At 37.8% G+C, this 20,662-nt stretch overlaps 1 protein-coding gene across 1 annotated transcript in view; it reads left to right on the forward strand.

Moving 5' to 3' along the window:
* Nucleotides 1–17,839, forward strand: part of Adam28 (ADAM metallopeptidase domain 28) — a 52,898-nt gene extending 35,059 nt beyond the window's left edge. Inside the window, exons 15-23 of the mRNA XM_010625177.1 lie at nucleotides 2,481–2,583; nucleotides 5,685–5,844; nucleotides 9,090–9,170; nucleotides 9,473–9,551; nucleotides 13,754–13,862; nucleotides 14,755–14,833; nucleotides 15,514–15,579; nucleotides 17,207–17,269; nucleotides 17,819–17,839. Coding sequence (XP_010623479.1) covers nucleotides 2,481–2,583; nucleotides 5,685–5,844; nucleotides 9,090–9,170; nucleotides 9,473–9,551; nucleotides 13,754–13,862; nucleotides 14,755–14,833; nucleotides 15,514–15,579; nucleotides 17,207–17,269; nucleotides 17,819–17,839 — 761 coding nt within the window. The remainder of the gene's footprint in view (nucleotides 1–2,480; nucleotides 2,584–5,684; nucleotides 5,845–9,089; nucleotides 9,171–9,472; nucleotides 9,552–13,753; nucleotides 13,863–14,754; nucleotides 14,834–15,513; nucleotides 15,580–17,206; nucleotides 17,270–17,818) is intronic.
* The last annotated feature ends 2,823 nt before the right edge of the window (nucleotides 17,840–20,662 follow it).

Here is a 20,662-nt window from a genome sequence, read left to right on the forward strand (position 1 = left end):
AAGGCAAAGAAATTAAAAATTCCTTAAAGTAAATGAAAAGGGTCATTACATAGCTCCTAAAAATATACCTAAACCAAGAGTGAGGAATGAAATTTTTAAAAATCCCTAACCCACAAAACACTCAGAAAAGAAGAAACACAGAGATCCTATTTAAAAAAATCTCTAAGTAAAACCCTCCGTGTCCAGCTGGAGGGGCCTGAGAGGATTCGAGGAGCAAAACTGAAACACTTTGTAACATGGTCGTGGGCTCGAATCCTAGCTGAAATCCTACTAACACTTTCTGGAGGTGGGTATGCTCAATAAAAGGTAGAAACAAAATTGGTTTTGCTGGATAACAACCTTATGCTTCCTTGGCTAACTTCTTTCTGTGACAGAAGCCTGGGGAAAGAAACCCATTAGCACAAAAATGAAGCTCTAAAGACGTTTAAAAAAACATCTGGCAAGAAAGCCTTCTCTTACCTGTCTAATTCAAGTCTATCATCTTCCTAGGACAGGGACTGTGTCTGTCCTTGTGGTCATGTTCCCACTACCCCTCAAAACAGTGCCTGACTTTAGTAAATGTTCAAAATTATCTATTGCACTCATGTTGAACACATTCATCTAATGGTAGAACTGGAAAGAGTTTTAAAATCATATATATAAAGGCATCCATAATAAAATACTAGAGAAATAGATTTGCCTAAAAATTTCAAATTTTACACTTCATAAAAGATCCCAAGTTTAAGTGAATCTGAAAACTTCTAGCGTATACAAATATACACAATAAAAAGTTACTTCTTTATACATCAAGTCGTTTCTACAAATCAGCTGTAATTCCAAGTGCTGAAAATGTAGTTAAGACAAATAGGCATAATGAAGAAATCCAAATGTCCAACAAAAATTAAAATCATTTTAACACAGCAACAGTATAATAAATATGAACAAAACAAATTAGTCTTCTATATTTGTGAGTTTGCCAAGATTTGTACCAGGTGTTAGTGTTGTGTTTTGGCACAGATGTGACCATGTAACTTCATACCTTGCTGGAAAGCACATGGATTAGCAGTCATCACAGGAAAATTGGAAAAACAGACACATATTGTAATCTTTACCCTATAGATTGTGCCCAGAGAAAATTAGTGACAACAGTTATTCTGAGACAGTTTTTTAAATGGTAGTGATTCTGGTTTTATCATCTCTGTCTGAGATTTAATATGAATTCCAGCTTTCTCTGTGGTAAAATGAGACTAATATAGGGGCAACCCATTTTCCAGTCCCCTTCTGTCTCTCTTAGACAGAAGCTTTCCTTCTCGTAATAAATTTTTCATACTCTTAGAAAAATGTAGGGTAATATAAACAAGGGCTAGGGCTGGGGATTTAGCTCAGTGGTTCCAGAGCCTGCCTTGCAAATACAAGGACCCGAGTTTGATCCCAGGTACAAGAAAAAAAAAAAAAAAAAAAAAAAAAAAAGAAACACAAAGAAAGAAAGAAAGAAATAGAAAGAAAGAAAGGTGGGCTAGAATTTTTCATCTACCTACTACTGAGCAGGCACCATTCTCAGCGGCTCACATGTGTTAACTCATATAATACTCACATCAACCCCACGAGGGAGGTTCAATAGTACAAAATCTTCAATAGTACAAATCTTCATTTTACAAATGAACCACCCCAGACACGATCTCACCGCCCTGGTGTACACGACTGCTCAGTCTTGCTCGAATCCTCAGCTCTTAACCACGTAGTTTTGGACCCATTTGCTAGAAATGTGAGGAAGATTTTATGAGAAATGCCGTATGTGATGCTGGTCATCGTTCGTGGCACAGGAGGAGTTAATAATGCAGTATGGCAGCACATATCCACCGGGTAGAAATGGAATAGCAATGTTCACAGGCTGTTGACGTTAGGACCAGCTTTTCTGCTTGAGTCTTCATACAGAGATGGATTTTTAGCTTTTCTTAGCTTAAGTTGTGCTTCCAGGTGCTTAGATGGTCATGGTCTAACAGTAGAAGAAGAGTTAGAATATTATTTCAAATTCTAGCCACGACTTCTGACAGCAAATTATTGCATCCGGTGTTGCCGAGAATGTTCAGTAGAATTACGTCAGAGCACAGGCTGTACATCTACAATCTGAAAATCTGAAATCCAGAATATTCCAAGGTCCAAAATTATTTTGAGAAGCAACGTGATTCATAATTGGAAAATGCCACACCTGACCCCAAGTACAGGAACAATAAAAATATGGTGTAAAGCTATTTTTAGGCTATATGTAAAAGGCATATTTGCAGCATAAATCAATTCCATGTTTAGACTCATACTATATCCATAAGATACCCCATTATGTATGAGCAAATATTTTAAAATTTAAAAATGAAAATTAAGTAGTTCTGTTCCTAGGTTTTTGCATAAGGGATACTCAATCTGTACTTTTAATGCTAATTTTTTGCAGCTTTAAATTTTTCTTTATCTCTTTTATTTGCAAATACACTCCTGTGTCTTGCCAGGAACCAAGGTCGCAGATAAATCATGTTACAAGAAGAATGAAGGTGGGTCAAAGTATGGATACTGTCACATGGAGAATGGCACCCACATTCCCTGCAAAGCAGAGTAAGTGTCTTGTTGTTGGAATCTTGCTGCTCCACAGATTGAGGCCACGGCACCTTACCAAGCTGATTTAACCCAGTGAAAGGGCATGTGAGTTTGGGCGTCATTCATCTGACACAGGCAGTGAGTGACCTGTGTACCACAGCTGGATGAGGTCCCAAGTTTGAAACACAACGGGGTGCACAACTTCCTTTAGATCTCTCACGGTGGGTGCTGCAGAGAGCACCGAGCACTGACACAAGGTAGAATGGGCATTTGGAATGCCACAGGCGACACTCAGTGGGCTGGGTGGAGATTTGCTCATCAATTTCCCAGGATTCCTTAGGCACCTTTTCCAATCTAGTATTTTTCATTATGAGGCCAAGGATAGAAATATTCATCTACCTGGAGGGATAATCAATAAAGAGAAAGTACAGTTTTATTGAGGTTTGCTGTGGAATTACATGAAGAAAATGTGCAGTGAGAGAAGAGATTGACAATTCATCAGAAGCATTTGTTTTATTTTTCTTATCGATATCCTCAAAAAAAACTTACAGAATGAAGTTGAGCTCCCCCCATTTTTTAAATTCACAGTTGTAAGATGAATTCAAAAATTCTAGTTACAAGAGACTACATTTGTAACTGTTTCAAATTTTATTTATTTATTTATTTTATTATAAACTGTATCTTTTTGGGTACATTTTAGATATACAATGCAGTTCCATTTATCATTGCTTTCTTATACCTTTACAGGACGTTATCTCCGTTCTTATTTTTCCCCATTCTCCTAATCTCCCTTCCCCCCTCCACCTTTCCCTAGTTACAAAGACTTTCTTTCCATTTTTTTCCTTCTCTCTTCCCTTTTTACCCTTCCCCTATGGCTCCCATTTGCCCAGTAAGTCTCAAATTTTACATACACAAAGCAATTCAAAGCAACAGGTTGAACAAGATTAGCATTTCTTAAAGTTTTGCTATTGAACACTAATGTTGCTTGATGGAAAATATTACTAAACAAACTATTGTTTGAAAGAAACATTTTCTCTTGGAGAGAAATCTGAGCCTAAATAAAAAATCCTTTTGTGTGATTTTTCTGTAATAGGAACTCAGGGCAGATTGGGAAGGGGGGGGTACTTACAGAAAAGGCACTACGTGGAGGCCAGAAGTGTAAATACAGCTTGTGGGGCAGATAGCAGGGTAGTTCTGCTTTTCACCTGCAGCCTGTGCACCTGCTACTGTCCTGAAAAACTATCCGTATGAACAATGAACAATTTCTGTTGCAAGGCACTCAAGGGTCTCATGCAGCCACAGACAGACCCTTTGTCACTTCCTTTCTTTAAAATTAATTTTATTTGTACATTTTAGATATGCAGTATAGTGACATTCATTATTGGGAATATGTACCTTTACATAATTTATCTTGGTTCTTATTTTTTCTCCATTCCCCTGCCCTCCCTTCAACCCCTCCATCACTCCCTACTTACAAAGATTTTGTTTCCATCTTTTTAATTTTCTCATATTAACTCCATTCCCTTCTTTGCTTTCCCCACCCCTCCTAGTTTCTCTTTCTCTTGCCCCTTTTCTTCCTATTTCACATTATCTGTTATACCTGTTAGTCCTTATTTACACTTTCATTTCCTCACTTCAGAGAAACTATTCAGTATTTACACCTGTGCATCCTATTTACTAGTCCTTCCCTGGAGTGAGAGAATGAAATTTCCAGTACCCGGGGAGGTTCTTGATGTTTTCTTTAAAAGATACAAGAAAAATACCCTCCAAAGTTTGGGGAAAATGTACAGCTTTTTCCACTTCTCATTTATACTTCTGCTGTCACCAAAGGCATCAGAAAAATCTGACTCCATGAGTCTTAGACACTTTCTCATTGTTGGGACAAAATATCATCAGCACCCATAACATACGGTGGGCAGGGATCACCTGTGCTCACAGTTGCGAGAGGTTTCCATCCATGGTCAGCTGTCTGCAAGGCAGAAACAGAGGACAACCGCTCATGTCAAGGCAGCTAGAAAGTAGAGAGAGAGAGAAGGGAGGAGCCAGGAAGGGAGACAGACCCTTCCAGTTACATCACCAGTGACCAGGCTCCTCTGACAGCCCCCACCTCCTACCAATGCATTTAATTTTGTTTTTTTTTGTTTTTTTTTGTATGGGGGATTGAACTCTGGTCCTTGTGCTTGAAAGGCAGGCCACCCAACCACTGAGCTAAATCCCCAGCCCCCAATGCATTTAGTTTTGATTGTATCCATGGACCAGTCCGCTGGTGGTTAGGCACCCCATAATCCAATCAGCTTCTAAAATCCTACATGTGAACACTTGAAGCTTTTGAGGGACACTGTAGGTTAAGCCATAACATCATCACTTTCAGAACACTTTTCTATAGCCCGTCTCTGAATTCTTCATCAAGCAATTGGATCCAACAGCTTTGTGTTTGACTTTGTGCACATTTATTTATTGGTGTTAGATGAGGGGCTTTACTGAGTTTGGAGCAGTTTAATCTGCAGCTGCAGGCAGCCAGTTTTGGTAATCACAGCTACTGAGTTCATGCATCAAGGGAGACTCGACATTGTAGAGGCCAAAGCAGAGTTGAGAGTGGTTTCATGGGTTAGAACTATTCTTCTGAATGTCCTAAAAACAAATTCACAGCTTTTCTTTCTTAAGTTATCCTGTGATGTCTGAAACCCAATCGTCATGTATATTCTGACTTCATAATGAATCTGACCTCCATTCCCAAGAGTTTGCTTGCTCTGTGAGGGCTTCTCAGCTCCAACTATCACACTGCAATCAGCAAAGAGGAGAAAGTGATGTGAAAGAGGACATGTTTCCTCATTTATGACAACCTTCTAGAATTTGACTTAAGATTTTTCTTTCCCATTGACTAGAATCTAGGTAACTGGCAAAATTTACTGGACAGGATCTGGAAAAAATCTTTGTTTGAGCAACAATATATTATGCTGATATTCTAGGACACTGCCATTGAAGGATAAGACAAAATGGATACAAAATACAAAATAGAAGTCTCTGCTATGAAAAGAAATATTATGTATTATGTACTGATAGCCTTGGAGCTGATTTGCATTTGAATAAATCTTCAGTAAATTCTGTTTTTTCCTCAGAGATATCATGTGTGGGAAGTTGTTCTGTCAAGGTGGCTCAGGTAATCTGCCTTGGAAAGGATTTACAATATCTTTCCTGATGTGTAAGCTATTTGATCCTGAAGACAAAAGTCAAGGCATAGACATGGTGGCCAATGGAACCAAGTGTGGGCATGACAAGGTGAGGTGAATTTGTGGCTTTCACTCAAAGTAGTAGCTTTTCATTTGGTTTTTGTTTTGCTGTTTCACTACTCAGTTCCTTACTTGTTGCTTTGATTTCCAATTATCGGGTTCATCATACCTTGACACAACAGGTAGGGATTTGCATATGGAACACTGTAAACAATGTGAGCCATGAAAATGGTAGAGAACCTCAAAAAAAAAAAAAAACAACAATAAACCAAGAATAAGGACTCTCATTAACATTTTCAAGCATTATGTTGAAATCTAGAAATGACTCTTAAAGATATGATTTCAGAAAAAGTATGATACATATATGTCTTCCCTTCCTAGACTACGTTTGGAAACTTACTAGAAATGCTTTCATATGGGATACTGGGCTTTAGTTAATGAGTTTGTACATCGATAAAAATATAATAACCCATGATCTGAAGCACCAGTACCACCTTATCAGGGATAACACATGAGCTTTGATACGAGGAGATTCAACTCCCATAGGAAATTAAAGTTACACTGCTGATTGCATCCAGATATCTGTAGGACTCAAGATCTACCCTGATTTTCTGTTCAAGGCAATCCTGAACATTCCATCTTGTTTGCATAATTTTCTTTGGCTATTTAAATGTAAATTCATTCACAAATGCATGTAAAATCACCTTTGTGGTTCAGTGTTTGTATTACCCATTACACGTTTTGGGGAGTATTTATAAAAATGGTCATGGCATTGGCATGGCCTCTGAGGCTGGGCACCAAGAATATAAATTTGGAAAAGTTTTAGTTCTGCTGATTTGAAATTAAAATCTTAATTCTAGACTGTAAGAAGTACTCACAGTATCTAGCTTCCCTTCCTCCTATGTTTCCTGAAATATGCACCTCATCAAGGCCAAGACGATTACATAAAATAAAAAGTCTTCACTGGGAACTTCCACTTTTCACATACTAATTCCTTTCTGATAGGTAATGAGGACATTTTGACGGCACCAAGATGTCATCACAGGACTTGGCATGAGTGTTACAGTGCTGGGCCATGCTGGAGGAGGAATGCTTGAACTAAGGCAGGATTTAGATATTCCTAGGTCCCCTGGCATCAGACTCATTTATTATCATTACTCATCTCTTATTATATCATCTATCTTTTTATCCCCTCTTACTATATCATTGCACCTGAGATACAGAGCAGTGTGAACTTTTAAAAAGTAGGTGACTGTTTAGATGAAATCCATTGTCCTTTTGGGACTGGCTGAACTACATGAGTACCATGAGCAACAGAGTTCATCTCCATTTTCTCTCCCATGCACCTGCCCTCACCTGCATTTACACAATAAAGAGGATCCTGCATCTCCCCCCCATAGTAATTACCTGCTGCCTGATATCCTCCTTACATACACCTCAACTTTCTCATCTTCAAACGAGCTCAGGTAATTTTAAAGGCTTGCATTTCCTTGTTCAACACTTAGTTGCATAGCATTACTTCTACCAGTCACACTGCTTCCCCTTTTTTTCTGCTGTTATAAATCCCCCCTAAATTGTCATCACCAGTATATAGACGGGTGTTGGTTTCACACGATTTCTTTTTTTGTATCTCCTACTGTACAGCAGTAACAATTCACACGTCGCATCAGTTAGAATGTGTTAGGCTGTGGAGGAAGAGAAAAAGCAACTACAATTCATTCTCACCATTGGGACATCCATCAGTTTGCACAATTCTAGGTTGAGAGGTGGAAGAATAATGCGTAGTTGATTCAGTGGTACAAAATCTCCATCAAGAACTTAGCTCCTTTTCTCCTTTTCTCCCACCATCTCCAGAAGTCTCCATGCTGGTTTAAACTGCTGCTTGAACTGCGGACCCCCTCCCGGCAGTAATGCAAAGGTGGAAAATGCAAGATTGTCTTGTACATATTCAGAGTGAAAGCAGTTTTTCTTTAAAGCTCTTTTCTGGCAGATTTGACATCACTTTTCATTGCCCCAAATTTTATCACCCACCCGTTCTTAAACCCATACCTGACAACGGACAAGGAATTTTGACAGCTGATCTGTATCCCTTAAAATTCACACTCAGAATTAGGGGAGGCCTCAGTTGGCTTAGGTAGCACATAAGGACCTGAAATATTAATAAATCAAATGTCTGAGACAAACAAAGCCTTCTACCAGGCATGTGAAACAATTACAATACGAACCACAGCTTCAGTACGTTTGGATGCATGATGTTGACATTTTCACACTAGCTTTTAACAGTAGAACACTTTATTTATTTGGATTATTTTATTTTTTTCATTGAGTTTATTGGTACTTGTTAAGTATACAGTACAGTTACACTCATCATTGGGATCTTGTATACTGCCAGCCTATCACCCACCGGAATCCTGTCTACCCCCAGCGCCAACAGGAGCCCTGACCCGAGAGGAGGGACTGCTACTCCTCCCCTCCACCCTCCCCTACTTACAGAGACTTTGTTTCCATGTTTTGCTCTTCTCATATTTTTTTTCTTTTCCCTTACTTCCTTTCCCTTACCCTTCCCACTTCCCCTACACCTTTAGCAGAACACTTTATTTAAGTGGAAGCATATGATGGAATACAAATTCACGAAATAAATAAAGCAGATCAGCTCTAGAGAAAGTGGGCAGCAAACTCCACTCCTGCAGCATCCTCCTAGTGTTCTGAGCAGCACTGTGTGCAATTGTGCTTGTCTGCATTCATTTTTCTGCTGGTATTTAATAAATACCTATTCTATGTTTTGGAGTTAATTGTCAAACCTCATACATTTTAGCAGTCCATAATTGGTAAGTGCACAATACCTGAGCACCACTCTAATTATAAGACAGAGAGGACAATGTTATTGACTTTATATCAATGACAGTTATTATAATATTGCACATGATGTTATGTCAGGATTTATTTTCTCTTATATTTTTATTTGGAAGTGACACCTGCCATTATGCGCAATGCTTAGCTCAGTGATAAATATCAAGTATGAAACTGAAACTGTAATTTAATGGAAAGACCCATTTGGACTGAAACAAAGGAAGCAAGTTTTCTTTAAGAGCACTTTCTAAACATTTTATTATCAAAATTACCAGATGTTATCTTCCTGTTTCAACCAAATATTGTGATTTACTGATGAAAAGGTGGATGTGATTACAATAATTGTGATGAACAATATAAGACCAAATTCTAAGCAGTCAAGAATTTGCAGATCTGAAGCCAATGACATTAACATCAACTTCCTGTGTGTTCTGTCCCTTTTAGGTGTGCATTAATGCAGAATGCGTGGACATGGACAGGATCTACATGTCAGCCAACTGTTCCTCTAAGTGCAAAGGACATGCTGTAAGTTTTGCAAACATGTGTACTTGTGCCTGCTGAATCTTAGGTCATTTTAAGTTAGCTCTGACAAAGCTGAAGCAGAGGCTTTAGCCTTCAGTGGTGACAGTCATCAATATTGCTTGCCTACTTGATGACAAGTATGTCAGGCATCTCTTCGGAGAGCCCATGATTTAAGCCCCAGGCGTCACTCATCCCTAGGTAGGCAGAGGAAGGCTGGTGGAGTAGCCTCATCCCTGGGTGATTGGACTTTACTCCGGCTGGTGGTCAGTGGGATGAGGAAACTCATGAGATCACGGTTCCTCCAGGTGTGTGACCACGAGCTCCAGTGTCAGTGCAAAGAAGGGTGGGCCCCTCCTGACTGCGAGGATTCCTCCACGGTCTTCCGTAGGTAACACTCCACACCCAGGGAGCATGGCTCTCCTCTTCCAAACACCTACTGTGCATCACGTACCATTTCTCTGCCTGCTTCCTCTTTCTAGCTGTTGATTCCACAGTACTAATTCCAAACATATTTCTAATAACTTTTAAATTATATTTCTACATTTCTAGGTTTTTTATTTTACACATAAAATCAAGCCTCAAATTTTACATTCATAATGTTCTTTTAATTTCCCAAAGTTTTGTGCTTTATGATTGTTCTATTTTCATATCAGCACTGACTTAATGGATAGATAAAATAAGCTCATCAAAATGTCTAGTGTGATTTAGATTACTGTTGTAGGTTTGACTCTGCTCTCTGCATTACCATTAGCTGTTTCAGGGTGGGCTGGCCTGTTTCTGCACTGTATGTGCATATATTCCAGCTGTCTGTGTGTCACTGTACTGTTTTTCTTCACAATGTAGGATTCTAGTTGAACGAGGGTTTGGGGTAATTTGCCTGAGCTCACATGGGTTTCTTTGTATTTTTGTTTGCTTGTTGCACTTACTGATATCTTTCGCAGAGGGGAACAGGTTGTGAATTTTCTTAGTAGGTAGACAGGCCACCTCACAGGCTGTCAGAATGAGAAAGAGCCACGGTGGGGTTGAGGACTCTCAGCTGCAGTGCCATGATGAGGCTACTTTACCATGAAGAGAGACCTTTTTTGTATTTCTATCCAAGAGCTGCTTTTCCCCAGCACTTCCCCTTGTCTTTTTCCTCCCTGTATGATTCTAAATGTTTGTTTGGAGCCAGCTTATCTTGTTTCCCAGGCTCCTGCATACCCCACTGCCTCTGGACAGTTATTTGCAGGGCTTTGTCCCAGGGCCACGAAGCAACCTTGCTTTCCATCCAGCAGGGATCAGCATGGAGATGTGGATAGGATGATTCTGAATGATCAGTCCCAAATTCAGATTCTTTGTTAGGCTTTTCCAGCAAGAATAGCATGTATTTCTATCCTGTAGGCTATAATTTCTGCCTACTCCAAATTCTTTAATTTCCTGTTTTTCTGGAGCTTCTATAAATTCTTTACTTTTAAAGGATTCTATGATTTCATTCTTTTTATTGAGCTCATTGGGGCTTCTTAGGTATAGAGTACAGTTACATTCATCATTGGGATCTTGTACCTCTATGATTTCATTATTCACAAATACACATGATTTCAGATTTATCATGGGTAAGGTAGGCTGATAGATACAATATAACCAACTAATTTAGTTAAAAAATTCTTTAATGATATCAATGTTAATTAAAAATCATTTAAAACTATGACTTACCTCTTCTTAAAGCTTTTATTTTGATTTCTCTATTGATTTACTAAATCTCCTCCATGAGCAATTACTTCTTCGTGTGAGACGATGTCTGTGTTAATTTTTCTAGGTTTTTGTTTGTAAAAAATATATTGTTGTTGCTACACAATTCTATTAAAAATCTGTGTAATGAAATGTGTATCAACTTGCACAGGATTGGGTTTTTAAATCACAGTTTTACTTTTTTATATGAAAAGCACACACTGGTTTATTTTTTTTCTTTTTGTAACTGATATGTAAAAACAGAAAATATTACTTCTCACTTTGGGATGTATGATGGTTTCATATATGTATGTTAATCTTGAAAGCAGGCAAAACATAATGTATTTTCTCAAGCATGTATCATGCCTTTATCATAAAAACATGGTGACCCTTGTAGCTTTCTGAAATGCATTATGGTTATCCACAGTTCTCCCACTGTGTAGTTAGCACACTGGAACAGACCGCTAGCTAGCTAGAACTCAGTACCCACTCATGAGCTCTCCACATCCCACTGTCCTGTATTCCGGAGCCTCTAGGAGCCAAAGTTCCACTACGATATATTTGAAAATGAGAGAGTTTTCCAGTTCCTGTTAAATTAGCATTTAGCAGAACTAAGTAATATCCAGAGAATATACTGTGTGGAGAATATATTGAAATTTGTTGAGACTTATTTGATGGCTCAGCAGGTGCCCATATTTTTAAGTATTCTGCCTTTGAACAAAAAAAAGTGTGTTCTGCCAGTCATGTTTTCTGTATGTCAAGTTGACTGTTGTGTGTGTATTAATTCCTCCTGGTATTTTTGCACTTTTTTACCAGTACATCTTTGCAGTACATAATGATTCCTTTCCTCATGGGGAGTTGGTATGTTGGCATAGAACATCTTCATTCTTTTTTCATCTCTTTCCCCCACTTTCCTTTCTCCCTATCTCCTTCTCTTGGTTCCTTTCCCTTTTGAAAAAGATCTGTCTCCTATTTCCTATTATCTTTTATTTTGCTTATTTAAATTTTGAGTTTCCCATATAAGAGAAACCATGAAATATTTAAGCTTGTGTGCCTGACTTGTTTCCCTTAACATTATGGCCTGATGCATTTTTTTAATTGCTTTGCCAGTTGCTGTGCAGAAGTGTTAAGATTCAAATGTAAAATTTCCCACTCAAATGTGAATTGGAGTATTACCTCTTCTGGGTCTATTCATGCTAATATATTTCAGTACCATACTGTTGTCTACAAACACATGTAGCATTACTGTGCCTTCCCAGTGAATTAACACTTTCATAATTATGAAATTATTCTGTGTATCTCTAGGATGGCTTTAGCTCCTGAAGAACAAGATACCTATGCTATAACTCTGTGTGTGTTTGTGCTTGTCTAACATTTTTTACTTTCATCTTTTCTGAACCTTATTTAAATCTGCCACATTTAAAAAGTGCATTTTATTTAGTTTTAGTTTTACTTTAGTCTCATCTGTGTGTTTTGATTTTTTTAAAAATTGAACTGAGACCTATTAAAATTTAAAGTAATGGTGTACTTACATAAATCTACAATTATTTAGTTTCCATTTATGTTTCTTCTTTATCATACTTTCAGGAAGTTTTCTGTTTGACAAAATATCTATGTTGCTTATGGTAGAAAGGTTGATCCAAATGTTCTAGCACACTATTACTAGAAAGAGAAGAGGCTATACTTACTCTGCAGTTATTTCCTTCTCAAACTGCACACCTAACTCCTATAGTTATAATTTCATTTGTTGTAAGCCCCAACATTATCTCTAGACCATGTTCCTTTAGATTAGGGCTGTTTGTGAGGCAATGCCAATTTCCACTTTAGTTCCTCTGATATTATGTTCTCTCTGCGCCCCCCTCTCTGATACAGGGAATGGAACCCAGGGACTCATGCCTGCTGAACACGTGCTGTGCCTATGTTGTTCTTCTGAAAACAGAGTTTTAATTCTGATTTTTAGTTCAAGTGTTTATTTTTCATTCTGACGGTACTGCATTGTATCTGAGAGAATGTCTCTGGGCTTTATCTTCTGCTGACTTCACTGAAAAATAATTTCTACAGAGGATGGAGTGAATAAGTGAAACTGACAGTGTCTTCTTACAATTCTACTTCTGAGCCACCTGCCTCAGCCTGAATGACGTAGGCTCATGTTTCTCAATATTCCTTGCAACTGTGCAACAGGGAATCTTGCTACTGGTTTGCCAGTGTCTGTAACGAGAGCAGTAACTGCCCTGCTCTTCAGACTTCTACCTCCTGGTCTTTTGTGAATTCAGATCATTACAAGAGAAATGAATAATTGAGATAGCAAAAGATTGAAGTTATATCCATTTCTTGGTCTAGTAGCTCAAGAAGGAAATGCTACGTAGACCCAGAGATAGTTGTTCGAACCATTCTCTGGGTAGTATAGTCATGGAACTGCTTTTGTACCCATAACAATTCCAATACAAGCAATCAGCAGAAGCACACTTACCTATAGCTCTAGCGATTCTCTCTCCTATGTCTCAACTTCTTAGTTGCTACTGAGAGGAGTATAATTTCGAGACTTCATTTTCTTTCACCTGTTTCATTGCAGGGCTGGATTTTTAAAATGTTGCATTCCTACTCTTCCATCTCCCCAACTTGTGTTCTCTTCTAAGTTCTTCACCCTTCTCTTTCCCATTACTGCAAAAATCACCCTTTCCTTCGAAGAATTCTTGGTGGTGGGAGGCTGTGTCTACCTCACCCTGTATCCTATACATTACCTATTTGTGGATATTAACACAGGCATCACCATCAAAACACATCTTCGTTTCACTGTCCATGATGGATTTTCCAGAAGAATCAGGTTCATTTGGGAGTTGTGCCAAATGAGGAAATAAAGATGGTTCCCTGTGTTGCAGACTTCTCCATTGTTGTGGGGGTGGTCTTCCCAGTGGCAGTCATATTTGTGGTGGGCATTGTCATCATGTGTCACCAAAGTGCCAGAAGACAGCAGAGGAAAGTTCAGAGGTAAGCATTTCTCTAGCTGTGGGATTCTTTAACTTCTCTTTTATTTTAAATTTGAGGATATGACCTAACTTCTCAAATTTAATTTTTGTTTACTTAAAATATTCAGAAATATATGCAAGATACATTTTCTTTGGACTAGAGGCTAGAGTCCCTTTTACTGAGAAATCTTTCACAGCAAGAAATGTGGTTTTTCTTCTGTTACCATATTGCTAATTAATCAAAGTGCCATTAATTCTCATTTGTAATGATTTTTAGATTTATCATAACCCTGGCAGTATGACTACCAATGTGATAAACAGTGTGCTGGACCCTTTTCTATACATTGCTTCAATTAGTTTTTACAAGAACTTTATGAGGTGATTACTTTTTTTGCATTTAGCATCTGATATTCCCATATGTTAGGCACTTCTCTTTGGACTGAGTGGGAATCAGTTCAGGGATTAAGAAATTCATACTTTTGCCAAGTTAGTAATGGAGTTCAGATTTGCATCTAGACTTCTTTCTTGGCCTTGATGCACAGAATCCTTTTATCACTCTTAACACTAATTTACCAGTCCATAATGAGTCTGTAATAAGTATTATGTGATAAAAATGAATGAAATGGCATATTTGGATAAAACTGGTTTGAATGCCATCATTATAGGAAGCAAGGCTCTGTAGTGAATTAAAAAGCAAATGACTAGTCATGATTATGAACCTCAGACAATGATGGTGGCTGACAGGGGACTAAAAGCTGAGGAATGTATGAGGAAACAGATAAAAAAAACAAAAACCAACAGTCAATAACTGGACATGGTGTAGAGGTCACAGGAAGTTGAGATGTTCTATGGAGTTATCCAGCATGCTGAAGGAACTGCTAGGTCGAACTCTAATGACACATTCTCACTTTTAGACCACTGTGTGCCCACGAGGCCAGGATACACAAGCAGAAGGGAAAAGCCCAGAAAATGAGGGCTGTCCAGCCCCAAGAGGTAAATTCGGTTTGGGTTGTGCTCTCGCCAGAGCCCCTGTTGGTGATTTTCTTCACCCTGGTATACTGATCACTCTTGTATACTGATCACTCTTGTATTTTGATCTTGTATCTTTCATTTCTGCCCAGCAGTGTTTTACAAACCTACTTATTAGTGTGTGGCAGGAGTATGGACTTTATAGCCACCTAGGCAGAAAATTCTCCTTCACCTTCACTTTTTGTTAATGAAGAAGAGAATCCCTATAATAAGTGGGGTTTCATTTGATGGGGTCCATGAAATGCAAGGAAATAAGGGGTACAGTAAGGGCAGATGATAGACATCTGTGTCTCCATCTGTCTTCTCTGTTCTGGGCTGATTATTCCTTTGGCAAATTGAGCAACAGAAAAGGTGATGTTTATAGACAATCCTTAATGCCCTTGTCAGATGCTAGAAGTCTAGAAATTTTGGCTACTGCTAATTAATGACAGAAACATTGGTAATCATGTTCCTGATGGGAACTTTTCCTTGTGGTTTTGGAGAAATCTTCTTATAAATGGCCCGGAAGGGCCACTGTCATCTCCTGTCTGGTCTCTTGATATCAGCATGGTTCAAAAGTCCTAAAACTTGAAAGAGCTGCTGATCTGACAACTACATTTAGGCAACAGATAATTTCATACTAATGTATGATTTCTCCCTTTTAGATCAGCCAGATGAAGCTGCATGTGTCTGACCTGCCAGTAGAAGACATTGAACCTCCAGCTTCCATTGTAAGTTATATCAGCTACTCTCTCACATCATTAGAGTCCAGACCAAGGAAGAACAGCACCAGTGGAAGATAGAACCCACGATGCCCAAGCACTTCTGCAGAAGAATGTTGATACTTTGTAGACTATTAATCTAAAATATAAAATCCTTTGGAAAACTCTCTGAAAATATAGTGTAAGAACCACATTAACTATATTAATATATACCTCTCTCTCTATTTTACTCTGAAATTTAGCCCCTAAATCTGAACTGGGAAATTGATATTACAAAAATAGCAAATTTCTTCATAGAGTATCATAGTTAATTCAAGTGGTTATAACAAAAATAGCATGGACTGAGTAGTTTAAACAACTAATATTTATTTCTTTACTGTTTGGGAAGGCCAAGATCGAGGTACTGATATCTGGAAGGTCTTGCTTCCTATTTATGAACAGGTACCTTCACCCTGTGTGAGAAAGATTGTTTTTATGTGTCTTTTATTATAAGTGTATAATTCCTATCCTGAGAGTTCCACCCTCAAGACTTAAATACCTCCCAAAGGTCTCACTTCCAAATACCATCATAGTGGGTATTGCAGTTTCAAAATATGAATTTTGGGAGAGACACATTCCCTCCGAAGTAGCCATCTTCATTAGTGACATGTTCACGGCACCAGGCCTGTGTCTGACTTGTATGTGTGTACCTAAGAGGAGAGCCCTCCAGTCACAGATTTAGAATATTCTCATGTGCAAGGTTAGAAATCCCTCCTGAAAATGATTTAAACCTTTTCATTAGGCAAATCTGCTCTCAGAAGCCTATCTTTGAATTAATTCTTTTTTTAAAATTCTTACTAGCTAATTCCAAAGCCTGATTTCCCACCGCCGCCGATTCCTACATCTGTATCTTCTTCCTCTTTCCTTGTAAGTATTATTTGGTCACTGGTAGTTTTCTGAATGTCTCTCGAGGCCACTGAGAACATTGTTCCAAAATTGTTCTGTATCAGAGCATGTGATTCTGAGACTGATCTTATGTATCATAGCACTTTCTCCCAGCAGAGTTTAAAACATGAGACCCTCTTGTTATCTATACATTCATGTGAGTATTGAATTATTTATATGAATAAGCTTCCGTGATTTTATGATTTGAGAAATGAGTAAACTTCTGTTGTGTAACATATCTTTTTTGAAGGATTGTTTCTAGCTGCTTATTCTAGAGGGTATACAATTTTATTATAAATGATATCTACTATCATTTTATTATAAATAGCATTAAGCTCATTGTTATTACAGTTTTTCTGTAAGATACAGAATATGAAAGGAGAAAAATCGCATACAGTCAAGCTTACAATAAAAGTCAGGTGTTCATGAATTAAAAAGTAGAACTCATTCACTCATCAAATTGTTTCCGAGCATATTTCCTCATGCTTGGAACTCTGTTGTAAATAGATGAGAAAAAGTGAATACTGAAATTCTCTTTTAAAGGAAATTGCACATCTTTAGTGGGAAAATTTCAGATTTTTAGTCACATACATATGGAATTTAAATAAGTGAAGAGGATGTAATGAATAACTTAATGGAAGAAATGTACTTGCTAAAATGGGAAGAGCATAGGATTTTTAATGATCTGCCATTGTACTTTTATCTACCTTAGCATAAGGACACAAAAGCACTCCCTTCTACTCTTACCAAAGATGAGCCATCGGCTACCCCTAAGGTAAGAGATCCATATCTCTATCGCTTTGTAGCACTCCTAGCATGGAGAAGAAATGCTCCACCTGCCTCTTCTTGGAAGAAGCTCACTAGAAACAGTATTTGTTGACTGCAGGGTGGAGCTGAGGTGAATGTTTTGCTTCTGAGTTTGGCTAATGATCCTGATAATCAGGAGAAGAGAAGTGGAGAAATATGGTGACCTCAAAATTTGTCACATTCTCAGAAATGGGAACAGTAGGAAAGGATGTAATCTCCCAGAGAAGACTCGGGGGGGAGGGCCTCCACTCTCCCACTGGTTCCCTTTCCTGTCCTATTATGGCAAATAAGTTGCCTAGATGAATATTTGGGTGCTAGTGCGATATTTCCTACCTTACATTTCCACTCTGTGGTATTTCTACTTCTTCATTGCTAACTTATAAATAACTTGTAAGAAAGAAAAAATGATTTCAGAAAACCGGTTTTAATTTTTTATTAATTCCATGTGATAAGTCTATATAAGATATCTAAACATGTAAGGAAAAATGAACATTTAAGAACTTTGTCTTTTCTTTAGGACTCAAACCCAAAAGTCTGAAGCATCAGCTGTGCAAAGACTGATGGCCAGATGATCCAATTGGAAAAACTGGATGGAAGAGGACTAAACTTACTTATTTCTCTAGGTGCTCTTGACACTCAAAGTTGAGTCAACATATCTTGATTTTGTAAGAGCTTAAATAAATATTTTGAGAGGCATACTCAAAAAATTTTGCATTAATTCAAAATTTATTTTCTTCACACTTATGAGAAGGAGGGTAACTCTGAAGAGATGTCTATGAACTTTATATTTCTAATCAGCTCATTTTTCCTTAATTCTCCTTTTTATTATGATGTTGCCTAATTATGCAAATATTTTGAACACCTTGATTTGCTGATTTGATAGGAATTAATACTCTTGAATAAAAACAAAGCAAAAGAAATTTCACAGGAAACTGGGAGGGATGTGGTGAAAAACATATGTTTATCATTGAGTAACAATATGTTGATTGTTTTAATTGTTAATGTGTCAAAACCAAAATCCTTAGGAAGAAAATTATGTAAACATCTTCTCTCCTATATAGTGTACCACTTTCTTATATGGTCACCTGAGATTTTTATTAACTTTGTCTTTTGTTGTTTTCTACAAATGAGTAAAAACTTTTAAAAATAATATTTTGTCATACATTTTTGTGTAATTCAATTACTGGCACTGTTAAGTTAATCTTTACTTTCTAAAAAGAGGTTCTAGTCAAATAAATTTACAGCATGAACAAGTGGTTACAATCCTACAGGCCACATTTGGATTGCAAATGGATTTAGTTAAGCCTAAAAGATGTTGGCCACAATTTTAAATGTTTTGAATTTATTGCCAGTATTTATTTATTTATTTATTTATTTATTTATTTATTTATTTATTTATTTATTTATTTATTTATTGAGACAGGGTCTCAGTATATAGTTGAGACTGACCTGGAACTCACTATGTAGCCCAGGCTGGTCTTGAACTCACAGCGATCCTTCTGCCTCAGCCTCCAGAGTGCTGGGAATTGCCAGAATTTCAAAGTTGAGCATAAACTTTAAATTCCCAGTCTTTAAAGGAATAGTTGGACAGTTTATCAACCCTAAAATCATATCAGCCACAAAACCACAGCTTAGTCTAATGATGGAGCAAATACTGTTGACTGTAAACCAAGAATGTCCTGTCTCCTTTTCTTTTTTGGAACTTCAATTTTGTCCAGCTGTCCACTTCCAGGAAAAATTATCCTAACTCCCTCACATAGATAAAGCCAATCCCTCTAATCCGATCACAATGACCTCGCTTACTTTGCCAGTGGTTGATCTGGAAGTAAATGTCTAACTCCCCCTTTCCCATGAGACAAGTGAGGAGCTACCTTTGAAGTATTTCCTGGTCTTTTCTTGCTGCTGTTCGTATCCAGTATTGCTGCAGCTGTGCTGTGATTATGAAGACAAGTAGGACACACTGCATCCGATACAGCAGAGACACTAAAGGAGTAAAACTTGGACTCATTGATAGTGTCGTCAAACTGCTAGATTAATAATTGCTGAAGTCGCCCCACACTGTGTTGGTGCTTTTTCTAAAAGGACCAATACGATTTCCTTATTGTTCAGACCATTTTGAGTTGGGGTTTCTCTCCTTTGCAACAGGAGTTTTGCTAATGAGAAAGGTAGCATCTTCCTTTTTCAGGCTGACTGCTTTCCATGTCATTGTCACTGCCATGTTTTCCTTATACTTGGTCAGTTTCATCCATTTCCATCACTTACTGCCACATCAGGGGCTTTGTTCTGTTTTTTCCTTCAGGAAATTTGCCCAGGAAGAAGTCCATTTATCCTTGTAATATAGGAATCTAAATAAACTTATTCTGGTCTCAAAAATGAAGGTCAGCCCTCAGCAAGTCCACTTGTCAAACATTTTCTATTTCTGGAACCTTTTCTTCTACTTGGGTCTAACACAAAAACAGTGTAAAAGGTAGAGTTGAACCTGCAATGTGAGATTATAGTACACCCTGTCCCGACCCAGAGATAAATCCCTATTTCTAAAAGCCATAATCTACACTTGAGCAACTCTTTGCTGAGTTTTTGTTTGTTCTTTATTTTAATACGTGTTCCTAGCCACAAATTCACTTTATCCTTTTAATACTGACAAAGTAGAAATGTTGGCCCTATGAGTCCTTAACAACCCACCAACCCTAGCCAGAGCTAGAAATAAAGCATATACTCTCAAAGAGTGGTCTTCAAATGTTCCAGCAGGTTTCTAAATGATTCCACAGTGTTCTTGACAGAGGCATTTTAGGTCCCTACAATGACAGGCAACCTAGGGACCATAGCAGGAAGGCCATTCTCTTAGCATATCCTGCTCTGCAATTCCTCCCTTGGAGCTGAAGGACACTGAGGGATAGTTTAAACAGTTTAGAGCTCACTGACTTCACAGTTTAGGTCCCAGTCTAAGATCTGCAACAGACTGTGTACAAATTCCATCATTTGTCCTTGAACCAGCTCAGTTATTCCACCAAACTTAGTTATCTTTTACCCTCTGTATATCTTTAAACAGATCCAATTATGTCCTTATCCAGGCGCACTGTGATAAGGCACCATGTGGCTGCTCTAAGCATGTCTTAGCACCTCACAAAGTTATTGCCTTTCTATGCATTTTGAAAATGCTTTAAAATTTGCACGAAGTGATGTATGCATGGAAGGGAAAGCAAAATTTTGGATACACAGATGATATAGAAATGGATTTATTAATATTAATATTTCAAGTTTTTGCATAAGCATATATTTGCATATCCTAATAAATGCATTCATCGTGGAGAATTGGCACATATACAGAGTGTGTATTGATCTTTTTTTTTTTTTTTTAACT

Source organism: Fukomys damarensis, unplaced genomic scaffold (genome assembly GCF_012274545.1).
Source record: "Fukomys damarensis isolate Sample0158 unplaced genomic scaffold, DMR_v1.0_HiC HiC_scaffold_18, whole genome shotgun sequence".
Classification (NCBI taxonomy): domain Eukaryota; kingdom Metazoa; phylum Chordata; class Mammalia; order Rodentia; family Bathyergidae; genus Fukomys; species Fukomys damarensis.